At 41.1% G+C, this 26,190-nt stretch overlaps 1 protein-coding gene across 1 annotated transcript; it reads left to right on the forward strand.

Moving 5' to 3' along the window:
- Positions 1–295: 295 nt before the first annotated feature.
- On the forward strand, positions 296–19,355 carry fam83e (family with sequence similarity 83 member E). The gene is made up of 8 exons (XM_051919821.1): positions 296–623; positions 1,707–2,179; positions 2,732–2,902; positions 3,849–3,970; positions 7,158–7,550; positions 7,716–7,836; positions 13,920–14,210; positions 18,312–19,355. The coding sequence occupies exons 2-8, from the start codon at positions 1,724–1,726 to the stop codon at positions 18,519–18,521; spliced, it is 1,764 nt and encodes a 587-aa protein (XP_051775781.1). The 5' UTR covers positions 296–623; positions 1,707–1,723; the 3' UTR covers positions 18,522–19,355.
- The last annotated feature ends 6,835 nt before the right edge of the window (positions 19,356–26,190 follow it).

Below are 26,190 nucleotides of genomic sequence, written 5' to 3' on the forward strand. Positions count from 1 at the left end.
CGCAATCAGCCATCTAGCACCATAATTATTGTGTGTCAATTATAGCGACGTATCAAGAATAGCCAAGACCCCGTCCCCAATCCTATCGCCAACCGCTACACCCGATTTCACTCCGGTTATCCCAACAAAAATCCGCGCCCAGCCGGCGCACCACTTCCTGGTTCACTTAAAGTTCTCCATCCTCTCTTCTCACAGCACGTAGCGCTGACAGGTAAGTCCCCATCGTCGAGTGACACACAGGTGGCTGCGTCTGTAGAGGTCCGGGGGTGGGAATTAGAGAGAGAGAGAGAGAGAGAGAGAGAGAGAGAGAGAGAGAACGGCCAGCTGCGCCTTTTCACTTGCTTGCCTCTTACGGGAGGTTCTCTTTCTCTGTAGTTTCCGTGCTTGTCCAGTCGCGCTTGTCTGTCACTTGCTGGCGCGGAGAGTGGGACGCTACTGTTTCATTAATTATTAACTTCAGTTCTCCATTTCTTCAGCGCTACACCAGGAAACATCCACAGAGTGAGAGCGAGGAGGTTAGTCTGACAGGGAGGCAGAAACGGAGTGCTCGTGGCGTCCGACTCACAAGACGACTCGCATCGCATCTAACGTGAGAAGGAAATCCGCCGGGCCGTCTGCATCAGGTATTTGACCGACACTGGGACGTCAAAGCTGGAGAATTCACGATTCCCGAGGAATGTGTGAAAAGACGAAATTTTCGCCACAACACTAAACGCTTTTTGACATTCGCTTTTCGGAGCCGGTGCGCCGAAACGGGTTAGCATTCTACTGCTACTGATGTTTAGCGACGTGTATGAAGAAATCTTTGCAAATGTTGTACAATAATAATGCAGTCAAGTTCAACTGATCCTGACATCAGGGCAAAAGTCAAGGGACCGCTTGGATTTAAAGGGCGGTATTGGGATGTACAAAGGATAGAACTCGGCGGTATAGCCGCTCCTGTTCACATTAACAGATAAACGAACTTACTGTAGACTGAAAAGAACAGGTGCCCAGCACATGGTGCCAGGTCTGTCTTTTTATTTGTTGGATTTTATAAATAACACCTGACTGGTTATTTGGATGTCCTGTGTACATATAGTGCCAACCTGGCCCTTCTCTTGCTCTAACTTTACCAAGAAGCCCCTATACACCTGGATGGACACTGGCATGCTTCCTGTAACCTCATCCAAGAAAAGCTGCTGAAAAATATATGGATATGCTAACCCATTCCCATCAACGGACTCTGATGACATCTCCTAAAGATTACTGTGAAAACTGAGTTCAGTTTGCGGTGCAGGGCTGGCACAATCTGGATATTAAAATCTGGAGTTAAATTTGGTTTGATCTGAACAGAATGACCTGAAGAGATGGGCCAACTGCCAACTGCTTAGATTGCCACGACTATGCCGCCTGTCCAATGTAAAGAGGGCATCCAGCACCTGTGAGACCCATAATGCAAAACTGCTATAAGAAGGGCAAAGTGCATGAATTATTAAGTTTCTGGAAAATGTGGATACTGAAAATGGTGGTGGATTTAGATAAATATATAGTGAGAGAATATCTCTTACCAAGTTGAAACTGAAATTAAAGATAGATAGATAGGATAAATAGATTGATTGATAGATAGGGTAGATAGACTTCTCAAAAAACTCTGATCAATGTGAAAGGCGCTATATAAGACAGGTTTTGAATTTGCTGTCACTCTTCCTTGTGATTTCCTCCAGACAGACAGTTGGCCACCATGACAGATTCCCAGTTTGCCACGTTGGATGAGGAGGTTCTCTTCCCTCAGGTGACGGATCAAAGCCCGGAGTTTTACTACTGTGAGTCCCAGCGTCTCGCTCTTGAATCCCTGCTCAGTGCGGGTCCATCTGCCTTCTACACTCGCCTCAATCTGGAGCGGATCCAGTCTTTCCTCTCCAGAAAGGAAATCTCCAAACTTCATAGCCTAGCCCGGGACTTCTCTGTCGCTGAATCTCCCCAGCTGAATGGCAGCCAGACTGACCAGCAAGGGGATCTGTCTGTGTGCTACTGGCCAAGCTCCTCTGATTTTCCCACTCCCAACCTGGACTTAGGCTGGCCGGAGGGTGGGATTTGGAGGGGCGTGGCCCAGGCCCGCGTGCTTACCAATCCACCCACTGACAAGGACCAGCCAATCAGGGAGTTTCTGCGAAGGCTGATCCAGGGTGCCTTGAAGGTATGGTCGGCTGTTTCGATAAGTGCCACAGGTTTACCTTACGCTTGACTGCTCTCCTTTGTTCCACTCCTTCTGTTTTTTCTTTCACCTTATCTCTTATTTCTCCTTTTCATTTCAATAAACCCTCAATGAAAAGCCTGCCAACACCTGTGTGTGGAGAATGCAAAGTATTCAAAGCACTTTCAAAATAAATTCCCAGAAATATCTCCTTTCATAACACAGATAGACATCAGCAAATTAGTAAATCCTGGTTTGTTCAGTGTCTAGATAGTCATTCACCACAACCCCCCCCCCCCCCCCCAGTTTACTCTAAATGGGATGGGGGGGGGGATTAGTGGGGATGGTTGGCAATGATGGGTCTACTTTACAATTTAGTCAGATTTTAGGGTAGTGCATTCCCACTCAGCTGTACCACCTGAAACCTTAAAACTGCAGGTATGAATCCCACCGCTGCCTCCATGAACAAGCCACTTTCAGGCATGCATAAATACCGATTGGTGAAAGAAATGGCTTTGCATGTACATCTCCCCTTTTCCTCTTTTTTTTTTCCAGCTGGTGGCACTAGTGATAGACAAACTGACCGACAGGGATGTGTTCAGAGATCTGTTAAACACTTCTCGACGTGGCGTTCCTGTCTATATCCTTCTCAGCCAGCAGGAAGAAGTAGAGAGCTTTCTGGAAATGGCCGAGACTGTGATTGGAGTCCGGCTGAGTGGAAACGAGGTGAGCATTGGTGCTGGTGTGGCGAGGGCATGTGTGGAATGTGCAACCTGTGCGCGCAAGAAAGGGAAAGTGAATACAGGTGTCAGCAGAGACGGCAGGACTTTGACAGCCTGGCAGACAATAGGCTGGCTGGTACAGCCGGATCTGGGTTGTATTTCTACATTCCTCTCTTTGAGGGGATTATTCCAAGAACTGGCTACCTGTTTTGCTTTATGTGTGGATCACTTTCCTCTTGAGAAAGGTGTGTCACTTGGGGTTGCCACATAGCAGGTCGCAGGTGTCAAGTGAGGAGCCTAGGCAATAAAAGTTCTGTGGCTTAAAGTCAGCCAAACAGCTAACCTAGTAGGCTGCGGTGTGCCATGCCGTGGGACGGAAGCTTCAAAAGCAAGCAGTTGCGGAGTTAAGGTCATTTCACTGTGACATTGAGTGCCACATCAACCACCGTCAAGTAGAGACACTTAGGCCAGTAGCAGGTATCACTTACAGGGACAGAGGTGTCACACAAAGAGACAGTGGGGTGACATGCCCTGTGGCAATCCACCGGGCACTACCATTATTTCTGATTAGACACAGCAAGTAAAAGGAGTGAGTCAGGTCTGGGAGTCTGCCAATCATCCGGGCTTGGATATCAAGGGAAATGGACCCTGGTGTAAGAAGAGCCCATTGGACCAGGTGCACAAAATTGGACGAGTGCAACGAGAGTGAAAGCAGGAGAAACAGTGAAAGGAGAGAGGGAGAGACAGGAGAGATGACAAATCGTAAAACACTACAGTGACTGGGCATTTGCAGTGGGACCTCAGAAGTCTGTGGGCGAGCAGCTTTGGGTCATTAAAGGCAGATGAGGAGCGCCTAGTGACTCACACTCAGAGACCCTGCAACTGTTGATTAGTCTGTTTTATAATGGGACCTGATGGCGCAGAAACTGAGTCTCACCTTTGCTCCACAGAACATGAGAGTGCGCACCGTTTCAGGCTGCACGTTTCTGTCCAGAGATGGAAGGACGGTGACTGGGAAACTGAAAGAGAAGTTCATTCTGATAGATGACACAGCCATCACAGGCAGCTGCAGGTCTGATGGAATTAAACTATCTATGCTTTATATAGTGGCTCTCTATCTCTCATATAGTGCCTTTCATTTCCATCAAATACTGCCTTTTATATCCATTTAATTTATAATATAGTGCTTTTCATATCTATGCTACAACACTATTCTGTGTTATAGTGTCTTTACTTGTTATAATGACTTTTAATATCAGTCTTTCTACTATTCAGTCCTTTACGTATCCATCTACCCATTATATAGTGTCTTTCATATCTATCTATTATACACTGCCTTTTTCTATATGCCTGTAAGTTATAAATCCTTTCATATATATAGCGCCTTTTACACATTTTTATAGTGGCTTTTGCTATCTTTCTATAATAGACTGCCATTTATACTGTATCTAAATCTGTTATGTAGTGCATCATACAGTGGTGTGCAAAAGTATCAAAGTCTCCTTGAAAGGCATTGTATTTTGTTGCAGGACAAAAGATTTGTCCCCATGTTTATCCATTCAGTATTTGTAATGTGAACTCTTATGCTGTAACAATACATTTCCAAAGTCCAAATAAACCATTTTCTATAGATATTTGAACTGGAGATGAAAAACTCCAAAGTTCCTGTTTGCCTAAGTATTCAAGCCGTCCACATTCATACTTTGTCAATAACCCTTTGGCTGCAACAACAGCCTCCATTCTTTTGGGATTCTTCCCCATCTTCCCCAAAATCCTCCAGGTTGTTGAGATGGCGCCTCTGGACAGCAGTTTTGAAATGGTGCCACAGATTCTCAATAGAGTTAAGATCAGGGCCTTGACTCGGCCATTCCAAAGCATTCGCCGTTCCTAATCTGAGACATTGCAGTGTTGCTCTGGCCTTCTGCTTAGGGTGATTGTCATGCTGAGAGATGAATCTTCTGCCGAGCTGTAGGTCCATAGCAGACCAGAACAAGTTCTCCTGCAGTATCGGTGTCCATTCATTGTCCCTCCAACTCTAACAAGATTCCTAGTTCTGTCACATGAAAAGCATCCCCATAGCATGATGTTGGGACCACCATATTTCACTGTAGTTGTGGGGTTTCTTGAGGCCTGGGCAATGTTAGTTTTAATCCACCCGAACCTCTTTGATGTCTGACCAAAATGTCATCAGACCATAAAACCTTCTCCCACATCTTAACTGAGTCTTTCTCATGCTTTGTAGCAAATGTCACACCTGCTTTTATGTGGACTTTCCTAAGGAATGGCTTCTTTCTTGCTTCTTTCCATAGAGGCCTGTTTTATGGTGAGCTCTTGTAACTGTGGACCCCTGTACATTCACTTCAGTTTTAGCCACAGAGCACTGCAGACTTTGGTGTGTGATGATTGGATTTTTTTGTGGCCTCTCTCACCAGTTGACGTCTCGCTCTGATGTTTAGTTCTGAGGGACGGCCTGTTCTAGTGAGAGTCGGGGTGCTGTGATGAACCTTTCACTTTCTGATGATGGGTCCAACAGTGCGCAACGGGACATTCAAACTCTTTGATATATTTGTAGCCACTTCCTGCTTTGTGCGTTTCAATGACTCTGTTTCTCATGTCAGCAGAATGCTCCTTTGTCTTCACTTTTGCAGACGATGGACCTCACAAAGGGTGCTTTTTATATCCTGAGAGACAGAGACAGCTTTGGAGTTTGTCTTCTTAAGTTCAGTATCTACAGAAAATGGTTTATTGTGACTTTGGAAATGTACTGTTACAGCATAGCACAATAAAATTTATAATAAAAAAATAGTTGTGAATTTCCCCTTGGGATTAATAAAGTATCTATCTATCTATCTAAAAAGGCAGAAGGGATAAATATGGGGACAAATCTTTTATCCTGCAGAAAAATACAATGACGTTCCTGGGGATTGAATACTTTTGCATGCCACTGTATATCTAGCAATATATTATATACTGCATTTTCTCTCTTTCTGTTATATAATGCCCTTCACATAGACTTGTCTTTTTATAGTGCCTTTTAATATCTTTTCAGAATGACTTTTCATATCTATAATATACTGCCTTTCATATCCATCTATATATTTTATAGTGCCTTGTATCATATCTATTTTATAGTGCCCTCTATACATAGTTTATAGCAGGGGTGTCGAACTCCAGTCCTGGAGGGCCGCAGTGGCTGCAGGTTTTCATTCCAGCCATCTTCTACATTAGTGACCAGTTATTGCTGCTAATTAACTTCTTTTGCCTTTGTTTTAATTAACTTGACTTAGACCCCTTAGTTCTTTCTTTTTCCTTAATGAGGAGCCAAAACAATAATTAGACACAAAACAAGCTGCCACATCACCAGCTAACCACATTATTTGAGCATAAAGAAAGGTGAGGGTCTCAGTAAGGCTGATCTCCGAAGTCACCAAAACATCTTGACGGTGTCCTTAGAAAAAAAAGAAAATCAACAGTTTTGGAAATGGCTGCTGTGGCAGAATGAGAGCAGCAACAGGCCATGGAATTAAATAATTGGTTTAATTAACAGCAAGAACTGGCTTCTCATTAAGGAACTGGTTGGAGTGAAATTGGCAGGAGTTTGAAGCCCCAGTTTAGCTGGTCATCTGTTTGCTCGTTTCACAGCTCATTTCTGTTTGGCTGCTATTTAATGAAGAAGTGAATCAATTCAGAGGACTGAATCCTTAAAATAAGGGCTATTAAAATGAAGGGAAAAAGGAGTTAATTAGCAGTGAAAACTGGTCACTGATTAGGAAAAGGGTTAGAATAAAAACCAGCAACCACTGTGGCCCTCCAGGCCCGGAGTTCGACACCTGTGGTTTATAGTGACTTCTATTTGTTTGTTATTTTATTTTATTGAAATCACACTTTACATACATATAATTCAATTTTTACAAAAATAGGCTCGAAAACAAATCAACCCCCACCCCATTTTTTCTATTTGTTATGTAATACCTTTCATATCTGTCTGTTATAGATATCTATTTTACAGTGTGTTTTTATATCTTTTTATAGCACTTTTTCCTATCTTCTTAGAATTAACAGCTCTTTATATCCCTCTATGTATCATTTATGGTGGTTTTAACTGTCTATCTTTTATATGGTGCCATTCATATCTATCTGTTATATAGACAGAAAGGTTGCTATATATCTTATATAGTGCCTTTTCCTCTCTCTCCTCCTGCTATTTTCTCACTCCCTCACACTCTCTCTCTCTCTCTCCTCTACCCTCTTTGTTGTAGCCTCACTTGGTCTGATGCCCATCTTCACCGACAGCTGGTGACCGTCCTTAACGGTCAAGTGGTGGACGCCTTTGACAAAGAGTTCCGGACGCTGTATGCCTGCTCGCTCCCCATCCCACAGTCCGATCGCCCTGCGCAGGTGGAGCACGAGCTCTTGGCTCTACCTCAGACTAGTGACTCTGCCATCTACTCCAATTCCTCTGGACTCTCCTTCACGGCTCATTCTCCACCAAAGTTCGACACCCCCGGCTCGCCATCCCCACCACTGAATCTGCACCCTCAACTCGGCACTCCTAGAATTGGAGTCTTTCCACCTACCACTCCGGTGAATGAGATGGCTGCACCAGCTCCACCTGTGTACAGAAATGTGCCGGAGGATTTGCCAGTCTACAGGTAGGGGCACTGCCAGCATGGTGTAGTGTGATTTTCCTTTCCCTCTCTTTCTAGGCAGTCATTTGTCCCTGTCTTCCAGTTTTTAAATGAGCTTCACTTTTTCCTCTTCCTTTCATTTTGTTTTTTTGATTCCAATTTAACTTGTGTTGCTGCTCATACTTGCAGGAGGGAAAATGGCCAGTATGCCAAGAATGCCATCCATAGAGATCTGGCCCCCCGAGAGCGAATAAGCATGCCATTTGTGGGTGACACAAGACCGCATTTCCGAATTGACCAGCCTCCAAAGGTAAGTTGAAACCCACTCCCCTTTAGCCCATCAGACATGCAGGTATGAACTTCACTTCACTGTCCGTGATCAGTGGCGCTGACCTCAAGTGTGTCCCTGGTGTCACCCCACCTGAGCTTTTGGTCACTGGTCAATATTATTCAAATGTCTGTGTGTTCCACGCATCCATCCACTTCAGGGTCACGGGGTGACAGCCTATCCTATCCTCCCCCAGGAGAAAAACCAGGAGACCCTGTGAAATAATAAAAACGAAAGATTTACTACTATTTACAAGGTGTTTCTTTTTGATGGAGGAAAAAGGTGTGAAGCATCTGGACAGATACATGAGAAACAAAAAATACGTTCCTAGCTGTGCTTGGAGCTGTGACTTGAAACTATGGAATGCACCAGTCTGTAATAAGTATATAAGTTTAATATGTCACTATGCTCTGTACAAAAAAAAATATTTTATAAATCCACTCACATGTACAGCTAACACAAGGCCAGATTTAGCACACAGGGGCTCATCATTTAGAACTGCTAGGCAAGCATTAGAAGACAAGAAAGGGACAACTACAAAAATGGGCATTGTACTATGTCTGTGTGTCACAGTCAGCATGAAATTGAATCCTCTCTTTGCCTTGTTTGGAATGGCATGATTTAAGTGGGGGCCTGCACATGGAGAAAGGGTATAAAACCTTGGCACATTGCCCAGCAAACCTTTGAAGCCGACGGACGGATGGGAGATAACGTCATCCGATCCTGAAAATCCTTCCAACGCAGTGTCGAAAATGGCAGACTCTACACAAGGTCTTGTCATGGCTTCCTCGTCTATTATACTGCGTAAACCGTTATTAAAGAATGTTAAGTTATTTCTCCTATGTGATTTCTTACCGCCATATCACTAAGGGAGGGGTATCGCCTTTTTATATCATATCTATATAGTTTCAGGTTATGTAACACACTGCAATTACAAAAGAACTTATTCCAACCAGGGAGCTAGAGCCCCCTGCTGGATTCACAGTCCCACCCTAACACTTGATGGCACGGCCAATGTGTGCCCCAAGATTAGAACTCTGTGAGCACAATGATCTATATTTTATTTACTTATTGCTAGTTTATGGTTATTTGTTGTATTAATGTTTGTGGTATTTGTTCCGTCTACGTCTTTTGTTGTTTGAGGATGATGGAGCAGGGGTTAGCACTGCTGCTTCATAGTACAGATCACATTTTTGGCTACAATAATCGCTCCAGTATGGCTGGCAGAGGCTTCCCTAGCCCTCGGGGACACTTAAAATATCACTGCACCATTATAATGCCCTCAAAAGTAGTTCAACTTCTTCTTCCCCATTGACTTCAATGCATTTTGGTGAGTTGGGCTAATATCCTGAACATTTACGTGATTTCACCAAACTCAAGATGACGCAAACTCTGTGGGGTTCACTCATCACTAAATTTGACATATATATTAATTCTTTAGGATTCAAGTTGAAATGTTTATTTTCCTCAGTCTTCGTAATAAATAGCTGCAGCATTTGCATTTTTACTTTCTCGTATACGAAGTATAGGGAAAGAATTGCAATCGTCCAAAGATTCAATATTGAGATTTTGATGAATCTTGACGTTTTAGACCTCCCTGAGTCCGAAAATACCATTGTTGGAATTATGTCTGTCTGTGCGAGTGTAAATACGATAACTTGAGTTCACTTTCACTTAGGTCAACCAAATTTTGCATACAAGTATTCAGTACAAAACGTAGATTTCTATCAACTGTTGGGATATTTCCAATAACTGGAAGTGGTAGTTTACCTTTTATTCATGCAGCTGCAGAGTCAGATTTATTCAGATTGTATAACAGTTATTCAGGGTATTATTAATTTGATTTGATTTGTTGATGATGGTTCTTTAATGTTCATAATCTATACTAATAAAAGGCAAAGCCCTCACTGACTCACTGACTGACTCATCACTAATTCTCCAACTTCCCGTGTAGGTGGAAGGCTGAAATTTGGCAGGCTCATTCCTTACAGCTTACTTACAAAAGTTAGGCAGGTTTCATTTCGAAATTCAAAGCGTAACGGTCATAACTGGAACCTCTTTTTTGTCCATATACTGTAATGGACTGCAGCTCGCTGGCCGTGGGAGGTGGAGTTGCGTATCGCGTCATCACGCCTCCCACGTAATCACGTGAACTGACTGTGAACGCAGTACGTACTCAAAGAGCGCTGAAGAAAACATTCATTACACAATTGAGAAGGCAGCGAAACAATAAGAAGCGAAGCACGGTGTAAACCGTAAGTTTAAATTAAGTTTATAGAAACGCTCCCGCTGCCGTTTGCAATACCATATTCGCGAGATACAAGTTTAATGAGAAGACACGAGGTATAAACGAGATTTGAATCACTTTGTAACGGAGTTAAAATTGCTGTAGCAAGAAACTTTGAAGTGCCGGGTCTTAGCTAACATTAAATAAAGCCGTGGACATCGCAAAATCACACAAGAGAGCGGCTCACGTGAACTGACTGAACGCAGCACGTCGGAAACAAAGCACTGTGTAAACCTAAAGTTTAAATTAAGTTCATAGACCTACAAAAGGTTGCCATTGATTTGAGGCAAGATTGCTTTTCTCCTGTACAACTATACGTTGCATTCTCAAGAGTGTGCTTGCACAGCTTGGTCATATTACAACCGGAGTGCTGAACTGACAACGTGGTATACAAAGAGAACTATAACAATCGTAATATATATATTATATATATACACCCTGGTTTAAATAAAACAGAAATATATACCTTTATTTTTACTTCCTTAACTTGTGGAGGGTGTATCCTGTAGCAAAGCCCTAACTTTTTTCATGAAAGCCCCTTTCAGTCAATAAGCCTTAAAAACAGGTGTAAAGCTAAACTTGCAGCACCGCTATTCAATTACACTTGCCTAACGCCTCTCCTAAGGGGAGATACTGTGGCATCTGGGCATCCATCAAAGCACCAATCACAGGCCCGATTAGAAAGCGGGAAGCTGTGATTTGTCGTCTCCCTCCCATGTAACAATCACAGCCCGTGTTACAACGCACTATGTATGTATGTGTATATGTATATATGTGTATGTGTGTATATGTATGTTGATATGTGTGTATATATATATATATATATATATATATATATATATATATATATATATATATATATATATATGTGTGTGGATGTGTATATGTATATATATATATATATATATATATATATATATATATATATATATGTAGATATGTGTATATGTAGATATGTATATATATGTATATGTATATATATGTTTACATAACCTCTTTAACACACTACTTCTCCGCTGTGAAGCGCGGGTATTTTGCTAGTATAAAAATATAATCATTGTCTTGCGGTTTACTCCTCAAATATACATTCCCATATCTGAGTACACGAGAAAGTCGAGGGGAGACCACTCCTGATTTTTTGTAAATATCTTCCGTGTTTTCATTAAAGTTCAAGCTAGTATCCAATATGGTTCCCAAGCATTTAAAGCTACAAACTCTCTCAACTACTTCATTGAGTAGGAGTGGTTGGACTGGTTCAGAATTCTTCCTAAAAATCAATGAGCAGCTCATTTGTCTTCCTCACAATTAGTTGTCAGTTCTGCTCCCGGCACCACTTCTGCATCCTCCCGGGCATTTCCTCAAAATGTGCCACATTGTTAGAGGTGTTAATCAGTGCTGTATCATCTGCAAACTTGACTGCTAAACAATTGCTGTCAGATCCTCTCAGCCTATCAGTACAGATAAAGAAGAGTGCAGGGACAACCACTGTGCCTTGTGGAGCTCCTATCGATGAATGATGGACTGTAGAAATAGAATTACCAACCTTAATACACTGCTGCCTGTTAAGCAGAAAGTCCATAATCCATAGGGTGGGATAGGGGTTCTCCTGTAACTCCTGTAATTTACTTCAAGGGATATCAGGCTTCATGCACTTAAGGACTGAGGTAAAGTCAAAAAAACAGTATTCTCACAAAGGAGTGTGATTTCTCTAAATGTGTATAATTGGTATGAAGAACAGTCATGATTTCACCCTCTACTGAATGGTTCGGTCTGTATGCAAACTGCAATGTGTTCATAGAGGAGCCGACCTCTAAAGCAGAGGTAGGCAACGCTGGTCCTGGTGGGCCACAGTGGCTTCTGGTTTTTGTTCCAACACAGTTTCTTAATGAGAAGCCAACTATTGCTAATGAAGCACTTATTGCTCAAGTTACATTTTTTCCACTTCATTTTAGTGGTCTCGCTTGTTAAAGTTCACCACCCTTAATTGCTTATTTCAGTCTTAAACAGCTGCATTCAGTGTTTTAATGGCTTCTTATTAGCAATAAGATGCAAATGACAAAGGAGCCAGCAGTTCTCCTACTAACTTGTTTCCACTTACAACTGTGTGGATTCAACATGCATTATTTGGTTTAATTAAACACTTAAAGAGAAATATGTGACAGACTGAAAATTATCCGTTTTAGGCTTCAAATCATTTAGATGATTTCCTTGGAAACTAACAAAATCGATGATATAATACCATTACAATGAAGATTAACAAGCCATTAAATTAAATAAGGTATGAGAGTGGCAAGGATTGGTTTCTAATTAAGCAATTAGATTGGAACGAAAACCTGCAGCCACTGGTGCCCTCCAGGACTGATGTTGCCTACACCTGCTCTAAAGTAAGGTCAGCAGGTTATCCAGAAGTACCAGAAATAGAAAAATGGGCAGAACAGTCCCCAAAATAAACAAAAGACAGACAAAGGCTCCAGAAGATCTGAGCTTCAGAAGCAGGCCACATCCCAGGCAGCCTGGCCCCAAAATCAAAAGGCAGGCTTTTTGGCTTGCATAGACCCAAAATAGCACTCAGGCTTCAGGGAGAGGATGACCTGAAAAACATCTTGCCCTTCAAACAAAAATGAAACCATGTTTCTTTAACTTAAAAAATTTATTGAAGAGAAAAAATGAAGATCATAAAACAGGCAATGCAGGAAAAAGGAAAACACAACATCATCAGAAAAGGTTTGCCTAAATAGGTGAACCAATTTAAAGAAATACATTATGAAAACCTAAAGCAGAATCCAAAAAAATCCAAAGAAAATCAGAAAGGAGTGCCAATATTTATCAAGCGTTTTAGAGTAGGCAATTGGTGCTTACTGGCTCAAAAATCTTAAGAGTGAAACAAATCTGGCCCTACTCTTAAAGAGTAAAAACAATTTATCAGTTTTCCTAATTTAGGAAACTACTCCTAAGTTCACTAGGACAAGCTCTCTTAACTCACTAGGAGCTGCCAGAATTTAAATCCAGCTTTGTAATAGCAATGATTTGGGTATGCCACACCCAACCATTTCTCAAATTGTGCACCAAAGTTTAAAATGCCCTTACAACACTTGATGGAAGAAGCACATTCATACATTTCCCCACCATTACATGTGAGATAATGTTAAAGCAAGCTTCATTTATGGAAGTTGCTGTTCCTCCAGCAGTTGTTAGTGTAATTGACAGCACACACATAAAGATCTTTGGGCCAAGTGTGGACGAGTAGTCACAAGTGATACCACAGTATCACCTTATGGATTATTATTCTTAATGTTGTTGTGAAGTGGCCCAGTTTAACACATGACATCTAGAGTACTCAATGATAATGGCATAAATCTTTTACTGGAATATAATCATGTCCCCCCTGAATGTTGTCTTCTTGGAAATAATGGATGACCACGGAAGAAATGGCTGATGACTCATTTTTCAATCCCAATAGCCAGTGCTCCAGCTTTCTTACTTTGAATACTATTATCATCATCATCATTTTCGTCAATGTGGTGAAGGTTTAACGTAAGTATCAGAAAACTACAAATGGTCATCATGATTTCCAAGGACCAGGGAGAGGGGGAGGAGCCAACAATCAATAGACTCCCTCCTGCCTCTCAATGATGCCCCCTTGTGTTCACACTTCACAAGTGCATACTATGTACAAATTGGATGTTGTTAACCTGTTGTGGAGTTTGGGCAGCTCTGCAAATAATTAGAAGTAATACATAACACCAGTGATCAATGATAACTTCTTTTCAACCTACAGATCAATGCCCATCCTCTAGTGCTTTCAGTGCCCTGGAACCTTCGGCATAGAGGAACAAGTGGGTCGAGTGCCTTGAGCGATATCCTGAAGGGGCTACGACCAAGAGGTCCCAGCACAAACGCTGCGGCTCTCCGGGGTCCCAAGACCACAGCAGGTGGCATCGGGGCCAGCCGAGGAGGCAGTCGCTCCCTCTGGGACCTCAGTCGGATGTCAGATTCAGATTCAAGCGATGATGGGAAGAGCAAAGGGCGAACATTCGCTGTTAACAGACTAGCACAAGGAGCAGATTCGGTAAGTCATGGTGTCTCATAATAAAACTGAGGTTCTAATACTCCTGTAAAGGGATGCTGAATTGACATGGGTAGGGGCACAACAAGGACAACTGTGATAAAAGGAAAACAGAGCCAATTTAAAAAAAAAAAAAAAGTTTTTACAACCCAAAAACAAAATCAGACTTTAGTTTTGGTTCAAGATGTTAGTTATTTGCTGTAAGAGAAGACTAAATCTGTTAATCCTAATGCTACCTTGTGGCCTGCTGGAATCTTAAATCGCACTGGGAACAGAGTCTACAGGTGTAATGCCAGGTGGCCCTGTTCCCTTAGGCTCAATATATAGAGAAGGTGCATACATAATAGAAATATGAAAAGTCAACAAAATAGTTTTCAAAAAATAAAACAGAAAGAAAGCATAAGCTACAAAACCTTTGCCCCTTCTAACTGTGACTTTCAGGATGCAGTCAAACAATTTGCCACTGAGAGCATCCTTCCCACCAAGGCTGTGGTCATGGTTCTCTTTTGGAAAGGAAAGAATTGCTTTCTCCAGGTGAGGGGAGACAATTGCTCTTAATGGAGGGGCTGAAGTATCGTAGGATCTTGTTTAGGAGTGATGGGGAAAAAAAAACAAGAATTTGAGATTGACCAGCAGATTGAAGCTATAGCTGCTATAAAGCGGGAGCTAGGTCTAAAGACAAAATTCTCTGTTTACCGGTGGACCTATAATCCCTTCTTCACTTCTGGTTATGAGCTGTGATAAGTAAATGACCAAAAGAATGAGATTGAATGAGAATGAGACTACAACAAATGAGGTTTCTTCACAGGGTAGCTGGGTTAACGCTCTGTAACAGTGTGAGAGGCTCATTGATTCTGAAGAGCCTCAGAGTAGAGTCGCTGTTCCTCCAGATCGACAGGAGCAGGTTGGGGTGGTTTGAGCAGGTCACTAGAATTATATCTCTTGTCTAGCTTAGGAATGCCTGGAAATTCTTTAGGAGAGCTTGAATCTGTAGCTGAGGACAGGAAATTCTGGTCTGACCTGCTTGACCTCCTACCACCATGACCCTCACCGGGAAAAATGGTGTCAGAAAATGAGTGGGGATGAGATGAGAAAATGTAATTCAAAATGAATAACTAAAAAGAAACGGCAAAATGCCAGCTATTTCCTAAGAAAACTCATAGAAAACCAAAATGACAAAATCCAAAACATAAATCAGAAACCAAGTCAAAAGAACCTTCAAAAATCCTAATTGTCAGAAGACGTTTAGGCTAATTGTTGTCTGCGAGTGTTTGGACGACATCTAAAAGTTGGGGCAGGTGAGGACGTCTGTAGTATGGGCGTTTCACACCTAATTCATTCTGGTTCTTCTGCACAGTTCTTTCCCAAGTTCTTGTCTCCCTTATTTAGTTTTTGAATGACAGCATTATATTTATTATGTTGGTTTTTGGTTTACCGGCATACACTGCCATTTATTTTCAGTTTGTCTTGGTAATGAGCTGAAGAAGCATGCCTGCAAAATCAGCGAGGTGATTTGAAGAAAATTCATTCACGTCACATCTCTATCCGAGATTACGGATAACAACTTTAGATTCTTGATGTGTTTTTGATAAGTTTTCTTTGTACTTTAACACATTTTTTCATTCGCTTTTTTTGTCTTCGATTTTATTTCATGTCCATCTTTTTTTTTTTCTTTAAACTCTTGGTAATGATCTCTCCTGGCCTCCCAACTACATCTTTTCTCATAATTCTCTTCCTTTTTCTTGCTTTATTTTTTTATCTTAGCACAACAACGTCATGTATCAAAGTCCAGCAGTCATGTTGTAAGCAAGGAGATGTTATTGCTAACCACCACTTGCCTGCAATCATGTGGTAAATCTTAAAATTCCACTTACTACATCCAAAACACAGAACAAAATGGTACTACAGTTAAATCACAAAAACAGCGACAATCTTCATTAAGTACTTCAGAATGCACAGAAAAATAAAAGATACAAAACTGAACCCTACTCATTCATAAATCCTTAAATCATGACATGTATACGTTCATGCACATATGGTGTTGCGGTTTTGATCTTTCTGTGAAGCTGAAATAAAAAACAGAAAAGGAAAATATCGAAAACAGGCTTGGACGAGTATGCGGCTTAAAACGGAGAGTCGAAAAAGAAAGGGTGAAACCCAACTAATAATCAATAAACGAGCGTAAAGTAGAAAGGTTGAAATTTGCTTAAAATTAAGTGTACAAGAAATATTTTCCTTCACAGGAAAACCTCATTATTTTTATCCAACGATCTATTTGAAATGGAGGTGAACCCTAAGTTACATTGCCACCACGATGTCACGCGCCACAAAGCACTCGCCTTTTAGTAATGTGGGCTCATACAGTATCAGCAAGAGAACCGATGTCACTGCCTGGTATAACTGAAAAAGTAAAGAAAATTTTTTAATAGCAAATGATTACAAAAGATGACAATATAAATCGCACTGAGATGCAGAAACAGTGTCTTTAGTGTAGTATTTAGCCCCTTCTATAATAGATTTTTTTTCACGTGGTGGTTTCATTTTGACATTCTTATATACTTTTTGTTTTTCATTACCATCTTGTTGTAGTTGTTTATTTGGTGGCTGCACATCGTCACAATCCCAATCACATGGTCATGGGAGCCGCAATTAGTAATGTCACCGGCACTTCCTGCATAAATAGGGCGTCAACAACAGCATTGGCATCCCTCTGTGGGTATTCAAACACAACCAAAAAGTCTTAGTGATAGCTTGTTTCCAAGTTGCTAGGTTTCTTATTAGTTCCGACTCTCTCGTTCCGTTTTTGTTTTTAGACTTTTGTCTTTCCCTCTCGGTTTTGTTTGCTCTATTCCATTATCTTCTTGGTTTTAACCTTTGACTCATTTTTTGACCACTTGTTACTGTTTAAGAATTCTGAGAAAACTCCCGAGAGGCTCACGCAACAGAAGAACGGGAACAAAATGTCAAACTCAAAACAACACAGAGGGCAATTGATACTTAAATTCAGCTTGTTCTCATGTCTTCACAGTAGCTTGAATTATTTTTCTAAAAGTAGGTTCATAACTATCAAAGAGTTTTCAGGTATCTAGGGTCAAATTTCTGTTGACCTGAGGGTTTTTTTTTTTTTTTTTTAAGAATGGGCTGGGTTTCTATCTCCGTAATATATAAAAACATTTTACAGTCCCTCCCATTCAAAGATCCAAGAGTACAGTGGGAAAAGGATCTCACAGTCAAAATCTCTGAACAGGAGTAGAAGGTAGCAATGCACAGAATTCACTCGAGCTTCATATGCACAAAGTGTACAATTATTCAACTTAAAATCATCTATCGAGCACATCTGTCTTGTTTAAAATTGTCCAGAATGTTTCCAGGGCAAGATCCAAGCTGTGAATTTTACAATCAAGTTCTAGCCTCATTGGATCACATGTTTTGGGCATGCAGCAAATTAACATCATTTTGGACCAAAATCTTTAAATGCCTTTCAGACAGCCTTGGGGTCCCAATCCCTCCTAATCCACTAACAGTTGTGTTTGGCGGACTCCCTTAAAGTGTAGAAGGACAAACAAACTGTAGTTGCCTTTACTACACTATTGGCACGTAGACTTATTTTGCTCAAAGGGAAGAATCATAACTCTTCTCTTTTCAGTCAGTGGATAACTGATTTTATATACTATTTGAAATTGGAAAAAATCAAATTCTCACTTAAGAGGATCTGTGCAGAACTTTTTCAAAACCGGGCAGGATCTGATCAATAATATCTATTTAAAATGAAGAAGCGGATTCTCTCCCCTCTTCCTTATTCTATTTATTTTTATTCATTTATTAATTTATCTATTTATTATATATCTATTTACTATACATGTATTTACTTTACTATTACAGTATTTACTATATTTTTACTAGTTTAAAGTTGGCCTAGCTCTCTTTCTCATGGGTGAGGGTTGATTTATTTCAAACCTAGTTTTGTTAAACTTGACTTGCTTTCTATGGAATGTTATTTGATTTTAGTACAATGCAAAAAAGAGTGGGCTGAGGTTCTAGTATGACATTATGGCCTTGAATAATTCCCCTCTTGATGTTATCTCTCATCTCACCTTTTCTCAGCTACGTGGTGGACCTAAAGTGACCCCTGCAATGGCCTTGATCCAGCACAGAGAAGAGGAGACCCGAGGGGTCACTCCCAGCTCTCTTTACCGGTCCTCTGCTTTTCTTCCACCCCGGCCTAGTGTGCTCTTGCAGACAGAGAAGATGGACAGGAGCACAGATGGACTAAAGTCGTGGGCATCTCCAAACTCAAAACCACACCCGTACTGAAAGGAACAGCACAAAGAATCAATGAATAAATGACCCTGGACATTGATGGGTATCATTCACATCACACTTGTGTGCCAGGATCCAACATCTGGAGTATTCCTTTGCAGGAATGGTGGGAGAAACAGAGCTGTGTAATTGTAACCTCTAGGGAAATGGAAAACTGTGAAACCTGAAGCTGGAACCCTCAAATCTGAAAACGCTAACAAAGATGACCTCAACTTTAAATGAAGGTGAAGCTGTACAGTTGTCTCCGGGAATCAGCAGCATGAAGCGGAGGTGGCGGAACTGCAGCCCAAAAGACTGATAAGCCTCAAGTGAAATTTTACACGTTTGTTTTTGAACATTCACTTACTGTATTTCTGAAGGTAACGCTTTCTTTGCCAAACTATTTTGGTGCTTTCTTTTGTTGTTGTTGTTTTTTTTTCCACTCATTTGTTATTAAAATAAACACGAATCATTTGCTGCAGCTGCTTTATGTGGAAAGGTGTGCAGTCAGCTCAGGGCTTGGCTCCCTCATTTGAATGCTGGATTGCGATGGCTGTCTGGGCCATTTTCATGTTTCCTGCCTTTTCTGATGACCACAGTACCCAATAAATATTTATATATTTATATTTGACCTGTATACAAATATACACATAACTAAATAAATGTCCATGCAGTGTATACAAAATAGCTTAGGCATATATGATGTAATTTAAAGCGCCTTCATAAAGCGTTCAGACCCTTTCACTTTTTACACATTTTGTTATGTCACAGCCTTGTGCTAAAATCATTTAAAATCATTTTCTCCCTCATCCTCAATACCCCAAAATAAAGCAAAGACAGGAGTTTAGATATTTTTAGAAATGTATTAAAAATAAAAAATAAAAAACTGCAATATCACATTCACAAAATTATTCACAGCCTCTTACTCGGCACTTAGCTGAAGCCCCTTTAGAGTCGTCTTGGGTTTGACACAATGAGCTTCGCGCTCCTGAATTTGGGGATTTTTCTGCCATTCTTCTTTGCAATTCCACTAAAGCTCTGTCAGGATGGATGGATGGATGAGACCATTGGTGTACAGCTATTTTCAGGTCTCTTCAGAAATAATTTGTTTGGATTCAAGTTTGGGCTCTGGCCCGGCCACTCAAGTACATTCACAGTCATAGTTGTTCCTAAGCCCGTCCTGTGTTGTCTTTGCTTTGTGCTTAGGGTCATTCTCCTTTGGCCCACTCCGAGGTTCAGAGCACTTCGGAGCAGATCTTCTTTAAGGATATTTCCGTATGTTGCTCATTTCAGCTTTCCCTCAACCCTGACTAGTCTCTCAGTCACTGATACTGTCAGGCGTCACTCTTGGAATAGTATTGCACAGGTGATGAGCAGTCCCTGGTTTCCTCCAGCAGTGATGCTATGGTTTCATCAGACGAGACAGTCTTGAGGTTCCTTCAGGTGCCTTTTAATGAACTCCAAGGTGGCTTTCATGTGTCTTTTACTGAGGAGAGGCTTCCATTTGGCCACTCTCCCTTAACGCCCAGTTCGGTTCAGTGTTGCAGTGATGGGTTCTTGGTCACCTTTCTAACCACGGCCCTTCTCCACCAATTGCTCACTTTGGCTGGGCAGCCAGCTCTAGGAAGAAATGTGGTTATTCCCAGCTTCTTCCATTTAAGAATTATGGAGGCCACTGTGCTCTTAGGAACCTTCAATGCTGCAGAAATGCTTTTGTAGCCTTCCATCTACTGTATGCCTCAGCACCATCCTGTCACTAAGCTCTGCAGGCAATTCCTTCAACCTCCTGGCCTGAATTTTGCTCACCTGTGGGACTTTCTGTAGGCAGGCGTGTGCAGTCCCTAATCATGTCAATCAATTTAATTGACCACAGATGTACTCTAAACAAAGTATAGAAACATCTCAACAATGAGCAATAGAACGGGAAGCATCCGAGCTACATTTCAAGTGTCATAGCAAGGGGTGCAAATACTTGCCTCAATGGAATATTTTAGCTTTTTAAATACATTTGTATAAAATATCTAAAATTCTTTTTTCATTATCATTCGTCGGTGCTGAGTGTTGCTTGATGAGGGAAAATTAATTTGAATTGAAAAGATTTTAGCACAAGGCTGCAACACAGCAAAATGTGAAAAGGTAAAGGGGGCACTGAAAGCAATGCATGTACAGTGGCATGTAAAATTTGCACCCCTTTCCTTAAAATGTCTGTTACTGCGAATAGTTAAGTGAGCAGAAGATGAACTGATCAACAAAAGGCATAAAGTCAAAGACAACACATTTCTTTTCTGCATTTTATGCAAGATTAGTGTATTGTTTTTGCTTTGTACAACTGAAGTGCAACAGGACAGTAAGGCTCCCTACTCCTGACGTCACACTTCTCGCTCCCCTTGACCCGCAGCCTCTGGAATAGAGGGAATATAATCGCTCCTGCAAGCAAACTATGATACTTAGTGCGATGAGAGAAGTCACAAAATCAACTGGAATGTTCAAGGAAATTCTAGAAAAAAATCCTGATCTAAATCCATTAAGTAGTTCTCTCGTTTGCTAGCTAAGCGGATGTAAGATGCACCCCAAGGCTGGCACGTGAAAGAGGAGGGTCCCCCCTTGGCCAGCTGTGTCTCTCTCAAACTTCCGCAAATAAATCGGTACCACAAGTGAACTATGATACTTAGAATGATGAGAGAGGTCGCAGAATCATATATATATATATATATATATATATATATATATATATATATATATATATAGAGAGAGAGAGAGAGAGAGAGAGAGAGAGATTTCTGTGTATAGGTACTAAATAATATTTCTTTAATAATTCTTTACATTTATATAGTTCTTTTCTCACTACTCAAAGCGCTCTCCACACAGGGTTTTACCCGGGAAGCAAACCCACACTCTCCTACCAGCAGCACTACCACTGCGCCACCTGTGAGGATATAAAGATATACTGTAGTGCTATAATAGACAAGACAGTATATACATACATAAATAAGTAAACAAACAAATAAATAAATTGGCAGGTGTTAAATATAGATAAGCAGGAGCAGCACAACGTGCCATAGTTATTGAAATTCCCCTTGGGATTAATAAAGTATCTATCTATCTATCTATCTATTAAAAGCACTCCATCCATTCCAACACACAACAGTTTGGATGACTAAATATATGGCCACCGGCGTCTGTGAAGCAGGGTGTGCACGTGTATACAGCATAAGTATATTTACACTCTGTGACCTTACATAGTTACACCCAGATGCACTGGTCTAATTTGCATGTAAACCGTCTTGCAAAATCCTCATGGCCAAGTGTGTGCAAATGATGAGGTTTGCAAGTTGTTATGCTCCTAACTGCCACTAGAGGGCTACAGACTGGATTTGCCATAAACAAAAATCAAGTAACATTCTGCAGCCCACTTAATCCTATTCAGGCCACTACATTGAGCACAAGAACAATACCTGTCCATTGTAAGGCCCACTAACAAATAAGTGAGGTAATTTAGACTTGTTGATTAACTTAAGAACCTCTTTGGGAAAATCTGTATGCAGAGGAAAACCTATATAAATGCAGCGAGAGCTTGCAGACTCTATGCAGGCAGCATCTGAGGGCATGATGATATCTGCTTTGCACACAAACAATCACTGTGTGGTTTGTACTGCCACTGAACTCCAGCAGCCTGGGCTGCCATTGTGTCATCTTCACCAATAGGTCCCACTCCTCTCCCAGAAACGACAGAGACAATAAGCCCAGTCCCTGACGGAGTTCAGCACCATTCCTTATAAATGTGTGTCATCTCTGCCACTTATCCCTGGCAGTTTGACCCCACCAGTGATTCACACAGGAGATCATGTCAACCATCATTTGACCTTTTGTGACCAGTTTAGCTGGTAGCATTTTCTAGCAGCACAGTGCCTGTAGTCCTCCATCTCCCATAAGGCATGTGTGGGATATTCTGGAAGCCAGCTCTAGTCTGCACACATCTTGCGTTAGCCTTGGTCTTCCAGGAGAGGCAGGTGCAATGTAAATTGTTGGGTGTGCCACCCAAATGCATGCAGTGATGCACAGCACTATAATGGCAGTAACTGACACTAATGTTGCTAACTTGGAGCCCTTTTTAAGCTGATTTGGCAACCAAATGTGACTCATAAATTACCTTTTCTGTAGGCAAGTGTCCATCACGCTTGTCAGAGTGAGTCTGTATACACAAAACATGGACAGGATCACAGTAGGAGGCCACTTTCAAGCACAACATACTCCGTGAAGAAGGTAAGCCTGCATTTAAGAGGAAAACTTGAGTGCCCAAAGATACATATTAAAACGGGTAGAACTGAACCCACCTCCATGGGGCTCTTGTGATTGTGCCAATGTAGTCTCAAACTGTTTTAAAGCCAATGTCCCTCCAAAATGTTGTACCACCTGGTCCTGACCCTGAAACACCACTAATACAAACCCAACGTTGTGAAGCAGAGCATGACAATGGATTTTGGTTACTGCTAACAGCAGACAGACGGGATGATCTTGAAGAATGATGGATCCATTAATCAATGCAAATGCTTAATTATAGCAGAGTATTGACACAGGTGTGATTAAATGACACATGATCGCTCTACTTTGAAGTACCACGTGTCTTTTATTTTGTTTTTGATGCTAAAAGTAATATTTCTTTAACCAATCACACCCCAAACCACACTAATTGTATTGCAATTAGAGATTTTAACAAGGCATTTCAGATAATATTCTATGTGGGTCCAAGTCTCTTAATTGTCCTGATAAACCATAAATGCTTTTTTAAATTAATTATTTTTGTAAAATAAGAACTGTGCTGTGGCCTGATATGGAACAAAAATAGAAAGCCTAAATGTCCAGAATTGTAATTTACAAAAATGATAAATTACAGATGAATTCAGAATAAAAGTAATAGAAAATAACTCATGAGTTCAGGCTATGTCACATTATACAACCTTTTCAGAGAGTTTCAGTTGTAGACTTCATTTAGACAGTTATGTAGTCTGACATACATAAGCCAGTTGGGCTTGTGATTATGAGAGCTGACAACCAATGAATGCCCAGCCAAAGGTACAAGACATATAATTGTAACAATCTTTTCCGCTACACTTCACTAAGTTTATACTGAAAAATTATCCTGATAATTGCAGGTCAACCTCAAACTGCCTTCAACCCCTTCCCACAGCGCCGAAAGATGATTTATAATAATAATAGCGATATTAACTAAACCACACAGAGAAAATGTGCAACAACAAAAAAAACTATAATTAATACATTTTGACAACACCCCCACTTCCAATATGTACAATGAATACAAAGCATAAAATGATATATCCATGAATTATCCCCTCCGTCCTTTCAATTTAGTCTTTTTTCCGTTTTCCATATTTCCCCAGAGTTCACTTCCTATGACATGCCAATCCCAGAATAAAAGATTTACGGCTCACTTTTGCTTTCGATCCCTTTCACGGTAACCTCAGCGTATCCGGAATCTTCGAGGTGGCCACCCCAGACTGCGATGGACTTGTGGAGCTCCCCGAAAACAATCTTTCTCCTGGACTCAGATGGGTCATGTCCTTTCCTCCTTCACCATAAAAACTCGGGCTGTCTTTTCTTCCTTCTCTTCCTGCCTTTTCGCGCCCCTATTTAAATAGTGCGTCCGTTTCCATGGCACTCCCGGAAATTACAATGACAGCCCTGTACCTCTCAAAAGGTCCTCTCTATCCAACCCGCCTATCTTATCTTCTGTATTTTTAAATGACAACGGGATTTGACATAGAGAGAAAGAAAAAAAAAACATTTTATTTGGCAGTGTTACATAATTCCCCACCCCCAGCCTCTCTCAGAAGGGGTCTAAAGTTGGGCTTGAGGTTGACCACATTTACGGTCTCTATTTTCTTTTCTGGTTCTCTACCCTTTTGTATGTGGTAATTGTTGGGCCTGAGTTGTTTAATGATCAAAACTGGTCCTGTCCACTTAGGTGCGAGCTTAGAAGAATATTTTTTACTGGCATCAGACCAGATCACCTACCGAGTAGTGCTCTTTACTACGGCAGGCATTGTAATACTTGGTATGTCTGGCTGTCGACCTCACCAATCTCATCTGAACGTCCCTCCTAAATCAATCCAGGGTGGTAAGTGTATTATATTGAGGATTTTCAGGTAAGGGAGCTGTTGTTAATAAACGATCAAGCAGGCCCTTTACCTGTCATCCTAAGGCTACCAAGGCAGGCATAACACTGAAGAATAAGTAATGTGGGTGTTATGGATCTCATGAAACAGAAGAGAGACACGTCTGTCTGATGTCACTTGTTTTACATACCATGACAGAATGGGAAGAAGAAAAAAAGTCAGCGATTCCAGATAAACGCACCCTGTAAAGTCTTTACACAGGCTCCAGCTCCGTTAGACTGAACATTATTGGCTGTCAGAAAAGGGGGAGAGTTTGTGACATGAGAAACTGTGCTGGAAAATCACCACGCAGTCGTGTTGGCATCCCCTATGATTACTAGTCGTGTAAATTGTCATAATCAGGTAACAAGATCAGCAACTGCAGTGGTTAAATTAGACATCCCCTCCAGTTGTTATGAACTGAGAGTCCCAAAACGCTCAGAAATGCCCACTAGAGGGGGATATGCCATCAAACCTCAGCTAAACATAAGGGCAAATACAGGATCTTTATAAAAAAAAAAAAAAAAAAGATGTATTCTTCAAAAATGCTCATCAACAACAATGAAGCACCATGGACCACGAAAGGCAATAGGAGTTGCACCAAACAATAAGACAATCCAATGCAAAAAAAGCCCCAATACAGTAATCCAGAGACTGGTCAAAAAACAGAGCAGAAGGTCAACAAATCCAAAGAAATCACAAAAGCTCAAGCACAGCAAAGAACACAAGTCAACTCGCTGGCGCAAGCGGGATCAACGTCAGTCCTGGAGGGCCGCAGTGGCTGCAGGTTTTTGTTCCAACCCAGCTGCTTAATTAGAAAACAAACGTGTCTTATTTAATATCATAATTTGTTAGTGTTTTAACTCTGCAATCTCTGGTCATTCCTAAATTGTACTTTTTTTTCCCATTCCATTCATTATTTGAAGTCTAAAATGGATGAGTAATTTTCGGTCCTTCATTTTTTTCTCTTCATTTTCCTTTTTAGTGTTTTATTAAACCACACAGTGAACGATGAAAACACATGTGTAAAAGGAAACAAGCAAGATGGAGAGCTGCTGGTTTCTTTGTCATTTGCGTCTTATTGCTAATAAGGAGCTGTTAAAAGCACTGAATGCAGCTGTTTAAGACTAAAATAAACAATTAAGGACTCCAAAGCTTAACAAGGGAGACAACTAAAATGAAGCAGAAAAAATGTAACTTGAGCAATAAGTGCTTCACCAGCAATAAATGACTTCTCATGAATCAATTGGGTTGGAACAAAAACAGCCACTGCTGCCCTCCAGGACTGACATTCCTCACCCCTGATTTAAAAGGTCCGAGTCTTAAATAGCAAATCAATTCAATGAAGTTAAGTAGCAACAAAATAGGTGACTAATTAAGAAAATGGTTAGAATGAAAACCTACATGTTCTCCCCGTGTCTGCGTGGGTTTTCTCCGGGCACTCCGGTTTCCTCCCACAGTCCAAAGACATACACGTTAGGTGGATTGGCGATTCTAAATTGGCCTTAGTG

Source organism: Erpetoichthys calabaricus, chromosome 16, assembly GCF_900747795.2.
Source record: "Erpetoichthys calabaricus chromosome 16, fErpCal1.3, whole genome shotgun sequence".
Lineage (NCBI taxonomy): Eukaryota > Metazoa > Chordata > Cladistia > Polypteriformes > Polypteridae > Erpetoichthys > Erpetoichthys calabaricus.